This window comes from Lipotes vexillifer, unplaced genomic scaffold, assembly GCF_000442215.2.
Source record: "Lipotes vexillifer unplaced genomic scaffold, Lipotes_vexillifer_v1.1 scaffold2036, whole genome shotgun sequence".
Taxonomy (NCBI): domain Eukaryota; kingdom Metazoa; phylum Chordata; class Mammalia; order Artiodactyla; family Lipotidae; genus Lipotes; species Lipotes vexillifer.
In genome coordinates this window covers 4224-16427 of record NW_006787290.1, presented here as the reverse complement: position 1 = coordinate 16427, position 12204 = coordinate 4224, and the positions used below count along the sequence as shown (strand labels likewise).

At 43.8% G+C, this 12204-nt stretch overlaps 1 protein-coding gene across 1 annotated transcript; it reads right to left on the bottom strand.

The window, feature by feature from the left end:
* Positions 1-2100: 2100 nt before the first annotated feature.
* Positions 2101-11246, bottom strand: SLAMF6 (SLAM family member 6). The gene is made up of 7 exons (XM_007459943.1): positions 10853-11246; positions 7421-7684; positions 6886-6951; positions 6446-6484; positions 5086-5165; positions 2496-2570; positions 2101-2148 (listed from the first exon to the last, which is right to left on the bottom strand). Exons 1-7 carry the CDS (start codon positions 11244-11246, stop codon positions 2101-2103), a joined length of 966 nt encoding a protein of 321 aa, XP_007460005.1.
* Positions 11247-12204: the final 958 nt, after the last annotated feature.

The window sequence follows — 12204 nt, the reverse complement described above, 5'->3', positions numbered from 1 at the left end:
GGTGCTGAGATGAGGACCTCCAGAAGTTCTCACTCCTACTGATATTCCCTGGGGTTTGACGTTCTCTGTTAGTCCAGCGATTTGGTTTTAGAGCTCCCACCACAGGAGCTCAGGCCTGACCTCGGGCTTTGGAACCAAGATCCTGTGAGCTTCGTGACATGGTAAAAAAAAAAAAAGAAAGAAAGAAAGATAAAAAGGAGCAGTACAATATCAAAGTTAAAAACCAAAATAAAATTAGAAAGATAAAAAATATATTAGGAACAATATAAGTTTAATTGAAACAACTTCAACAACGTAAAATAAAACCACAACAGAAAAAAGAAAAAAAGGAAAAAAAAAGGGTGGTGGTGGGAAACAAGCCAAAAGTAGAGAACAATAACAAAGTATAAAGAATAAAATAAAATTAGAAAAAGATTTATTTTAATTGAAACAACTTCAACAACGTAAAATAAAACCACAACAGAAAAAAGAAAAAAAGGAAAAAAAAAGGGTGGTGGTGGGAAACAAGCCAAAAGTAGAGAACAATAACAAAGTATAAAGAATAAAATAAAATTAGAAAAATAAAAGATTTATTAGGAAAAATGAAAATATAAAATAATCAACAAGGTAAAACAGAACACTAATCTAAAAGAGGAAAAAGGAAAAAACAGCCTTGGCTATGGGGGTGGAGTTTAGGCATTGGTGGAACTTAGGCATGGGCGGAGTTTAGGGTGGGGCGGGACCTAGGCAGGGGGGAGCATGATGTTTGCATGTGGGCCGGGGCCTAGGCTCAGGACCACATAGCCAGAAAAGGCCCTGGGGGCGGGGCCTAGGCTGGACAATGTTCAAGTGTGGGGCGGGGCCTCTGCTTAGGACCTGCATGGAAGGGAAGAGGCAGTACGTAGAAAGGAGGGCCTCTGGAGTGTGGAGTTCCAGAGTTTGGAGGTAGGGCCCTGAGTGAGGGTGTGTGGGTGGTGTTTAGGCCCAGCACATTGAAGGGGGTCTCAGAGGGGTCTCTGAGTGTAGAGGTAGAGCCCTGGGTGGGGGTGTAGGAACAGGGCTTGGGCTTTGTGGGTAAGGAGGGAGACTCCAAGGGTAGAGGATTAGGCCAGGGAGCCCAACAGGCTCTCCAGTGCCTAAGTGGACAGGGAAAGCACTGGCCACATTCCCTTCCATTCCTTTGTGCCCCTCCGCCACTGTCACCTCCAGGGTCTCCCCTGTAGCCACTGGACCCCTAACCATGGGTGGGTCCCGCTAGGTGTAGGAACTCCTCCCCTCCCCCAGCCACCCCTCAGGGGTGCTGGTCCTAGAGGTCTGGCCTTTACTTTTGCTCCCCTTTCCCTCCCTCCCTCTCCCTTAGACCCGTGTGGCTGGAGGTTCCCTAGGTGGGCAGAGGATCAGGCCCAGGATCTCAGCAGGTTCCTGGGGGCCCAAGTGGGCAGGAGAAACCTGGTCATGCTCCCTGTTGATCCTCTGCCCTCCCAGTGGTTCCCCAATTTCCCCCTTTGAGCGTGGGATCCCTTCCCCTCCTCCAGCCACCCCTCAGGGATGCCAGTCCCCTCTGACCTCCACTTCTTCTACCCCTACACTCCCCCCATGCCCTACCTGGTTGCTGGGGGTTCCTCCTGTCCACTTAGGTGTTCGTGGTCCCCTACCAGTGCCCGGTAGGTGCCTTAGTTGTGAGGAGATGCGAATTCCGCATCCTCCTAGTATGCCATCTTGACTCCACCCCCTTATCATATGGTTTTTATTCTTCAATTTGTTGATGTGGTGTATCACACCAATTGATTTGCAGATATTGAAATTGATCAATTGATATTGATCCTGGTGTATGATCCTTTTAATGTATTGTTGGATTCGGATTGCTAGTATTTTGTTGAGGATTTTTTCAAGCATGGTATCTGATGTATGTTTTCACTTGGAGCTGATTAGAAATTTTTATTTGGGTCATATTCTGGAGATGATGTTATTCCTTAAATGTTTGACCTAAGTAAGCAGATTCAAGTCTGATAATCCTACATATTCAAATGCTGTTGTCAGCCAGAAACCAAGCTCTGTTCTCTCTCATAGGATTGGGAGAAGATGTGTCGTTCCTGAATTCCTTTGAAGACTTTCAGCAAATTACATGACATTGTGAAGGGCAATTGTCCTGGAATAGATGGGCTTTCTGTAATGGAAGAAAGAGAAAAATAAAGTAGGTAAATAGGGACTAGAGTGTCAGGCCACTCCTCATCGATATAGAGGTGGTTTGGAGAGCACTAACAGGCAGAAAGGGATATTGACAGCATAAGCAGGATTAAATTTAAAAAACAAGTAGGTTAAAACCTCAGTTATGTGTGGTGATCCTAATACAAGGTAGCTTCTTAGATATGTTTTGGAGGTGTCCTGAGACTTTCTGTATCCTGCTGGTATTTGTGCATCTGTAAAATGGCCCCTTTACTTTTACTATATTTGCAAAGTCATAGGTCTGAGAAAAGAGGTAAGAATGTAAAAAGAGGTGTCAATCATAGGCTTACCTCTTGGGGCTGTTGAACTTCAGAGTAAATTGTGTTGGAGTCATTGCTTTTCACAGGTTTTGGGATTTCCATTTCCTGTAAAACAAAATCATACCAATTTGGCCCACATAAAGAGAAATGTACTCATGCACAGATACTGAAAGTCCCCTACTTATGAGACTTCAAGTTGTGATATTTCAAAGATGTGAACATGTGTTCACATGTCGAATCACGTAAGTTAGTTCACGTGTCTTGTGTACATTGTCATGTCAAGTGATTGTGTACTTGACAACAAAGTAAGTACACAAGCTTTTGTGTACTTACTTTGTGTAGCTTACTAATGAAGACCTGATAGAATTGGAGGCTCAAAGAAAGAAGAGAGACAAGAGGAAGAAGAAGTAATTGAAGAACTGAAGAGATTCATGATACAGGAAGTGGAAAGGGGATTTTCTTTATTTGAGGAGGCACTGTTAGTTTTTGAGGCACAGGACCCAAATATAGAACAGTACATGAAGGTTGCAGCAGCCGTTCAGAATGTGATCTGGTGCTACCATGTCATTTATGGTGAGAAAAAAAAAACTACTACCCAGACATCACAGGATCATTTTTTCAAGAGAATAGTTAAAATTGAATGCAGCAAGGAACCAGAACCTGTGCCATCAACATCAGGCATGGGTGAAATTGCAGCTTGCCCTCCACCTCCTATTGCAGGAGATCCTTCAGCTCTGCCATCTCCCATGTCCTCTTCCTCTACCAGTCAGTAACTCTTCTTGCCTGTTCACTCGATGCCAGCCCCTGTATGCCAGCTCTTGTACCATATTACTGTACTTTTCAAAGTACTGTACTGTAAGATTAAAAATGTTTTCTTTATTTTTTTGTTTGCTTTTTATGTATTATTTTTGTGAAAAGTATTATAAACCTATTACAGTACAGTACAGTACTATATAGCTTATTGTGTTAGTTGGGTATCTAGGTTACTTTGTTGGACTTAAGAACAAATTGGACTTACGAGCACGCTCTCAGAATGGAACTCATTCGTATGTAATGGACTTACTGTATATTCTTGGGAAAGGCAGTGTGACAAAAGAGGGATGATGTCAAAGTTCTTTAGGAGGAAGGCTAGGGAGTGTCTAGCAAGAGAAGCTGGAAACAAAGCACCACTAGCCCTTAAACCTGTGAAGGATTAGTCACCTTTTCTGAGCCCCAAACAGAAGAACAACACTCCAGCAAACCAGTGGTCTCAAGAACCAGAGAGAGAGAGAAGGGCGACCTTGTTGGCAGGTGGTGTGAAGGAAAGAAAACATTCTTGTCCTGTATCCAACTCTACTCTCCTTCCTCTATTTTTAGGAACTAACCTACACACCAGATGGTTATTGTATTATATCTTTTGTCTCAGATCTTTACTACCTATAACTGGAGTTATTGCCTGCTTCATTTTACCCCTGTGATTCTATTTGCCTGGTCATCATGTCATTGGGGTTCTCCTCAAGCATGGGGAACTGGTAGAGCAGGAATATCTTGTCTTAAGAATGGCTCTGCTTGGAGTAAAAAGTGTGGCAGTAACAGAAGTCCCCCATCCTCATAGTTTTTGGTATTTTAAATTAAGTAAGGCATATTTGGGGTGTTATCAAAACCTCTGAAACTCTCCAAAGTACCATGTTTTGCTAAGCAAAAGTTAACAAACTTGCCGGAGAGTTTCTTGGTTTGTTGAGAGTAATTCATCTTGTCTTCAAGAGGAAATTGGAAAGGCAATTGAAATATCTGAAGTGAGAGCACTTCTTATTATTGGCTAGCTTCAGAGTCTACTTTGCAAATACCTGTGAGGGGCTTTGTGAAGGGAGATTTGCTTGTGGAATCCAAGATTTCTAGCCAGACCATTGTTTCCATCAACTGAAGAATGCTGGCTCTCTTGGCTTATTTTTCAGAAGACATGGAAAATGGCCTCCCAGGATGTGTAGTGTTATTTAGAAATGTACCACCTGCAGGTGCTTTATTTTGTGGTTGATGGGGAATTACTGATGCATGGCAAGGAGTTCCTGATGCCTGACCAAGGCCATCCTGTTATGTTGCTAGAGGGCAGGGGACGATTGAGGACTGCTCATGCCTTTAGTGTCCTCTACTGTTGAGGGATTGCAAATTCTTGCCCCTGTTCCCTCTTGAGAGACTCTTCTGAGCTCCCCTATTTCCCCTACATCCAGGATGAGAAAGCCCCTGATACAGAATCATGCCCTCTGGGGGCTCTCAAACTTAAATGAACTCTGATCCATCCAGCAAGTATTTACTGAGCATCATGCTAAAACATAGGGGAAGAGAGAGGAAGACATAATTTTCACCTCCAGGCAGCTTGTAATTAAGCTGAAGGAACAAGACTTACTGATGCATTAAGCAGTTAGATTAAGCAATGTAAAGCAGGGTATGAGTCAACATTCTACTGAAGTGTGAGCATTGAGGTCTAGAAAGGTCCCACACATAACTCTGCAGTTCTTGTCACTGCCTTTGCCTCTCCTCAATAGTGTATGTCATTTGAATTTAGAAAAGTTTGGTGACAAGGTTTTGTATAATGACTGTAAAAATAATGACCATGAAGGACTATAAACCTGAAAGTACTCACCCTGTTTGAATGGGTGACCTGAGCATACACAGTACTCCCTGGAGAGAAGGAAGCATACTCTAAGTTCCTCACAGTCTCTGCTGTTAACACAGGAAGGCACAGTCAGTAGCTGAAGGACTCTGGTCTGCTCTCCCAGGACCTTGTCTACCCCAGGCCATTCTCCGACCCCAGAGAGGCAGTTGTTCAAAGCATGGCCCTTCCTTAGGGTTCATTCATTTTTGACAGTCTTTGGAGTTCTGGGTTGAAACAGAACATTCTCAGCCATGTGGTCTATTTCTGACCTCATCTCCTCAGGGGCATATTGTCTTGAGCTATCCTAAAGCCTCAGAGTCTCCCTCTGGCTTCACAGGAAGGGAAGCTTCTGGGACCAAATAGCACTGCCTACACAGGAGCTAGAGAACCTCACTGGTGAGCATAATGGAGCCAGATTATTTCACATATATAATACTATTAAACTTTTCAGAGCTCCTTAGAGTGGGTTTGATTATATTAGAGATGAGGAACTGGAGCCTCAGAAAGTTTTACAGACTTGGTGCAAACTCACACAGGAAGTGATCAGACAAGAATCTGAATGCATGCCTTCTGACTCCAAACCTCATGCCAGGTCCTCCATACATGAAGTCATGTATCTCTCACCCATGAAATGAGACTCAATGTCAATCTGAGTCCAGAGCCTGTGTTTCTGTCTCTATATCATACTTTCTCTTTTGACTGTGTCCACTCAATGCCCAAACCCTGGCTGAAGAGAGTGACGGGGTCAGGCAGTTTGTTTTTGGGCATTTGATGCTGTAATCCTGTCTTTACCCTGCACCTCCTGTTGATAATGGACAGGTCATGAGTCCTTTCACTGGAGCTTAGTCTCTCCATTGGCAGAGTGGGGAATGACCCTAATCCTACCCCAAGAAATTGCATGAGTGACCAGTTTGCATGCTTGTAAGGGACCCTGTAAGTCACACAGGGGACAAACTTGCACAGTTCCAGGTGTTATCCCCTTGCACCATCTGGTCCACCCGAGTAATGACATTCTGACTCCCTCCTCTCTCATTATACAGCCCTCTGACTGCCCCCCTTTCCTTTTTTTTTTTTTTTTTTTTTTTTTGCGGTCCGCGGGCTTCTCACTGCTGTGGCCTCTCCCGTTGCGGAGCACAGGCTCCGGACACGCTGGCCCAGCGGCCATGGCTCACGGGCCCAGCCGCTCCGCGGCATGTGGGATCTTCCCGGACTGGGGCACGAACCCGTGTCCCCTGCATCGGCAGGTGGACTCTCAACCACTGTGCCACCAGGGAAGCCCCTCCCTTTCCTTTTCACTTGGTTCTTCCCATATGTTTTATGATTGGGAGTTAAGAGTCTGGAAGCTCACCAGGACACTGGGTTTGCTGAGTAGAGAATTGAAAGAAACCTGAAAAATAAAATCAATTGAAATCTGTTGAAATCTGTGACTATAGTGAGAGAAGCCTTCCACCCCCTACCCCTAGATGTGTCTCTCTAGAGGGTGTGGTGGAAGGGGACCCAAAAGGGAAAGGCAGGCAGACCCTGAGACTGGGTCCTGCATTTTACAGTAAGACACTTTTCTAGGAGATTAGCACATGTGTATTCACAATCCAGGTGTTGTCCCAGTGGACCAGCTGAGCCAGGGCTTGCATCCTCCCTCCCTTTATCTGTCTTCTACAAGACAGAGTCTTTTGGAGGCCCCAAACACTAAGTCTCTGGAACCTTGGAGAAGAGACAGTAAGTAGCAAGAAAGGAAACCTATTTTTTTCCTCCAAACAAATAATGACACGATGATGACTATGACTATACATATTGAAGAAACTGCCACTACAATCCACGTGGTATCCAGCTGTTCATTTTTTTCATTAGTAACACCTAAAAAGAAAAAAAAGGAAGTTGCACTTGAGACATATCGAGTGAGGCCCAGAGTGGTTTTTTAGAGCCTCTACTGCATCTCTTCTAGACCATCTTTGGGAGTTGGGTGGGTTCATCTATACCCAGAGACTCTGGGGGTATGAGCAGGCTTTCTGGGAGTGGGAGTCCCATTTAGGCAGACGGCATGGTGGAGCATGGTAGAGCCAGTGGGAGGAAGCAATCCTGCCTTCCCAAGGACTTTGCTCTTGGGATCTGAGTGGGCTGGAGAAAGGGTTGGTGGAGGGGGAGGGAGGAAGGAGAGACCTCTGGGGGAGTGAGAGGCATGGAGCCCCAGGGGATGTCTTTCCCTTCCCAGTGTCACTTGGCTGTCTCCTACTGGGCTGCTGTTTTAGGAATCATAAAAAGCACAAGAGACACCCCACACCTCACAGCCACTCAAGGCTCTCAGAGAGACCTGAGACATACTTACTTTTGCAGAGACTCTGGACAGAGACAGAGAAGGATGAATTGCTGACAGGATTCTCAGCTACGCAGGTGTAGGTCTCTTCATTGAAACTCTTGGGGTCCCAGGAGATAGTGAGGTTTGCTTCACTTTGAAGTGTGTTTCCTGAGACCTGCCACCTGAATAATACATTATCATTTGGATTCTCCACAGAGCAGGTCAGGTGGATCTCACAGGTCCTATTTTTAGACCATTTAGTGTGAGGGACAACTTGTAAGTTCCTCAGTCGTCCTGTGTGCAGAGAAGAGGCCTGGATTAAGGACAAATGTCTTGGCTCAGCCCTCTGTGAAAAATATCTCTCACCTTGATGTTTCTGTATTCCACCTGACACAGCTGTGTACTCTGTAAATAACTCTGCATGTACTGCCTAACTGATGACATCAAGGTATGGGGTGACCAAATGATAAGGGACATCAGTATGAGACAGAGTAGGCAGTGGGAGAGAGAGAAGGGAAAGACTGGGGCTGTCGCCAACTAGTCGGGTGATTTTAAGCTGATCACTTTAATTTTTGGAGCTCCAGTTTCTTCCTGGGGGTCCTTCTAACACTTGTTCACCGCCCCTCATGTAAAGATAATTTGGAGACTAAGCTAAGGGCCAGCCCTACCTCAGCCAGGTCCGAAACCAGAAGACCAGGCACACTTCTCCATTGTCAGAATTCCCTAGATGGGATGGAAGATAAAAACTTAACACTCTTGGAGAACTGTATTTCCCACAAATCTGTGGGAATATTGGTTCTCACTGGAGCTGTTGCTGGCTCAAATGATGACAAAGAGACCTTGATGTAGAGTGTCACCAAGTCAGAAAGGGAAATGTTGAGAATTAAAGAATTAGGAAAGGAAGAAGTGAAGAAACAGAGAGAAAGCAAGAAATTCTGGGGAAGAAAGAAGTGCAATATATTTGAGACTACATATGTTGCAGAAATATCTGAGAAGAAACAGAGAGAAAGCAAGAAATTCTGGGGAAGAAAGAAGTGCAATATATTTGAGACTACATATGTTGCAGAAATATCTGAGAGCAGAGACCAGAAAATATCACCTAGTAGGGTGTCAGTGGCTGTGAATCAATGGGAACATGAAAGCAGTGCAGAAAAGCCCTTTGACCTAGACTCCGCCCAAGGGTTGAAATAAAGGTGACCCAATAGTAACAGAATGACTCCAACTGTCTGATTAGAAGAGATTAAGTAATGCTTTAAGCTTAGCTAACTGAGTAGGGGTGGTGGAACATACCTTGCTAGAATAGAATTTTCATGTCATGGCAAGAGTGTTGGATTTGGAGTTAGGAAGACCTAGTTTAGAATCACGGCTTTGTCATTTACTGGCTACATGGACAAATTTTAGTCTCTTCATGCCTAAGTTTCCTCATCTATAAAACTGGGCAGTAATACTTACTTCTTGGGTAATTATGAGGATTAAATGAGACAGCATGTAGCACAGAAATGGCAAATATTTGGCATGAATATTACATCTCCTTCAGCCAGTGTCTGTTGTTGACCTCAAAAGCCTATCTTGGGGCTTCCCTCGTGGCGCAGTGGTTGAGAATCTGCCTGCCAATGCAGGGGACACAGGTTCGAGCCCTGGTCTGGGAGGATCCCACATGCCGCGGAGCAACTAGCCCCGTGAGCCACAATTACTGAGCCTGCGCGTCTGGAGCCTGTTCTCTGCAATGAGAGGCCGCGATAGTGAGAGGTCGGTGCACCGCGCTGAAGAATGGCCCCCCGCTTGCTGCAACTAGAGAAAGCCCTTGCACAGAAATGAAGAGCCAACACGGCCATAAATAAATAAATTAATTAATTAATTTTTAAAAAAGGCAAAATTCCTTTTAAAAAAAAACCTATCTTGATATCTTTCTCCACTTGATGAATATATAACTAATGACTTGACATTTCCACCTGGATATAATGTGTATCTCCAACTCAACATGTTCAAAAAGACTCCTGTTTTTCTCTCCAAAACCTTCTCAATCTGCAACTTGCCCCATCTTAGTTGACAACAACTGCATCCTTCCAGTCATCCAAGCCAAAAGCCCTGGAGTCATCCCTGACTCATCTTTTCCTCTCATACTCCCACATCACAAAATCCTGGTGGCTTTACCTCTAAAATATATCCAGAATCCAACCACTTCTCACTACCTCCACTGCTACCACTCTGCTCCAAGCCAGTATTACCTCTTGCTTAGATAGTTGCAATGGCTTCCTAATTGGTTCAGTGGCTTCCACCCTTGTCCAAAGAGATCCTTTAAATAAGTAAGTTAAATTATATTACTTCTCTGCAAACCCCTCCAATTGTTGTCCATTCCCCCAAAATAGAAGCCAAAGTCCTTGTGATGGCTCTCATAGCCTTAGAAGATATGGCCCCCTACTTCCTTACTGACCTCATTTCTCTCTCTTACTCTGCTCCTTGATGTTTGACCTTCTTTATATTCCTTGAGCTGCCAGACACAGGGAGTGCTTGTGCGGGATGGCCCTTCATCCAGATATCTGCATGGCTCACTCTTTTACCTCCAACATGTCTTGGCTCTAATGTCATCTTCTCAATGAAGCCTATTATGATCACTCCATTTAAAATTGACCACTGCTTTCTGGCACTTCTGATGCTCCTTATTCTGTTCTAATCTCTCTTTCTCCATAGCACTCGCAGCTTACTGTGTCATTTGGTTATATATTATGTGTACTGTTTATTATTGCTCCCATATTCCCTACCCAGAATGTCAGTTCCATGAGGGCAGGGACCTTTGTTTTGTTCACTGATGTACTTCAAGGGCATAAAGCAGTGTCTCATAGATTATCCTTGGTTAACAAATACTGTTGACTCAGTGAATAAACAACATGACTCTGATATCTTTCTTAACACTGAACCCTAGACAGTTACTCTCAATTAATTGATATTGGCCCATAAGATCAAATCTTTGCCATCCTTAGCCTAGTACATACAGAACAATTGGCCAGTGTTTTTTAAAAGAAAACCTATATAATTTATATCTTAAAATTCCTTTGCACAATTGTAAAACATGTTGGTGTAGCTTACACATCTCTCTGTGTATGTGCCTTTGAAGGAGAGGCACTCCAATAGGCCCTGAGAAGCCATTGGCATTCAGCCTCAGGAGTGTGGGTGTTGCAGAAGTTGTGCTTGGTCTTCTAAATAGTGGCAGAAGAAACTTGTCTCAACAAGTGTAATGGAGCCTAGTACAGGGTCTAGAAGTCACAAGACTTAGGTTCTAATCTTAGCTCTGTCACTAACTGCTGTGCAATGCCATTGAATAGTTTTGTTGCTGGACCTCAGTCTAGCTCCAAATGCCATGCTTTTTACCACTAATCTATAGTGCACACTTGCAGTCACATAGAATTGAAATATGTACTATTTTTCAGTCCATACACAATTAAACCCCATGCTTTGACTCACTGAAGATCCTCAGATCATAACTGGTAAACAGTGAAGAGGTCAGTGTGGTTATCTGGGCGCTGTAAAGTCCTGTGTCTGCCATCGTCAGGTTGCTGAGCTGCAAGGAGTAGGACTCTGTGACATTCAATCGATTTTTCCGCTTTGGGTCAGTCACCATGTTTAGTGCTCTATTTGGCTCTATGAAGATGGTAGATGTTCCATTATGAAGCCAGGTGATGGACGTGATCTTCTCTTCCACAGGAAACTTCAGGGTAAGTGTTATAGACTCCCCCAGGACCCCGTTCACAATCAGTGGGGTTGAGATGGTTTGTGAAGCTGTGTTCCCTGTGAACACAGAAAGGAAACTGCTGTAACTCTCCCTGACCTCCCCCTGCTCCCCACACCCTTTCTCCATCCTCTGCCAGTCAGTTAGAGCTCTCTGATACTGAAGTTCAGAAATATGATGAAAACGGAAAGGGTTAGGAGGAGTGTTGAAATGGGCAATCACAGAGGCTCCACCCCAGCAAAATGTCTGGCACTCTTGTTTAATGAGTAGTTGGTCCAGATGATCCTGGCCAGTCTACCCTCCCACACTAGCTGGTCACTCCTGAGTCATGGCCACACTATCTGATCCCAGCTTCTGAGTTATCTGGGCATGAGATAGAAAGGGACAACTATATCAACTCTCTGGGACAGACTTCAAAACCCACAAGTATTTGCTGATGAAATATAATCAAAGCTTGACATTTATTAAATACTTACTGTGTTCAGCATAGTAGGCTTGTGAGATTTAGAGGACTAGTAATAGGAATTTACAGTTCTTATACATTATTTCATTCGATGCTGACAACAATTCTGTGAGGCAGTAGGATGAATATTACCATCTCCATTTATAGAAAGGATCTGAGGCACAGAGAGGTTACCTAGTTTTCCCAGGGTTACCTAGCTAAGGAATAACGGAGTCAGGATTCAGACCCAACTCCTTTGACTCTAACTACTTTGTGCTCTTTCCATGATACCAGAAGATATCTTTTATTCTCCCAAAAGATTATTGTCTAGTAGTTGAGGAGATAAAAACTGATAAGCATAAAAATAATACATTTAACCTCAAAGTAACATATAATGACTATACTCTAATGAGCCTCTCTCAGAGCCATTAATGTTCAAGCAAAAAAGGTGAAATAGTCACAATCATTCTTAAAGAAGATGTTTCTTTACTATCCTTTGCCAAATTCCTAGCATTTATCATACCATTTTTTAGCCCTCTGTTTACTTGTTTGTCCAGCTGACCATGCCTTAATTATCTTTATATCTCAGTACTGTGCCTGACACAAAGTAGGATATGGAAATGTTTGAGTGAAACAATGAATAGG

Bases quoted from the DNA above. Each gene is read 5' to 3' on its own strand.
- SLAMF6 (XM_007459943.1), bottom strand. From the start codon at position 11,246: ATGGAGAAAGGGTGTGGGGAGCAGGGGGAGGTCAGGGAGAGTTACAGC. The intron at 5,166-6,445 runs GTGAGCTTCCAG...CTGTGTTAACAG, and splicing joins TCAGCAAACCCAGTGTCCTG to CAGAGACTGTGAGGAACTTA. The intron at 2,149-2,495 runs GTAAGCCTATGA...TTCTTCCATTAC, and splicing joins AAGTTCAACAGCCCCAAGAG to AGAAAGCCCATCTATTCCAG.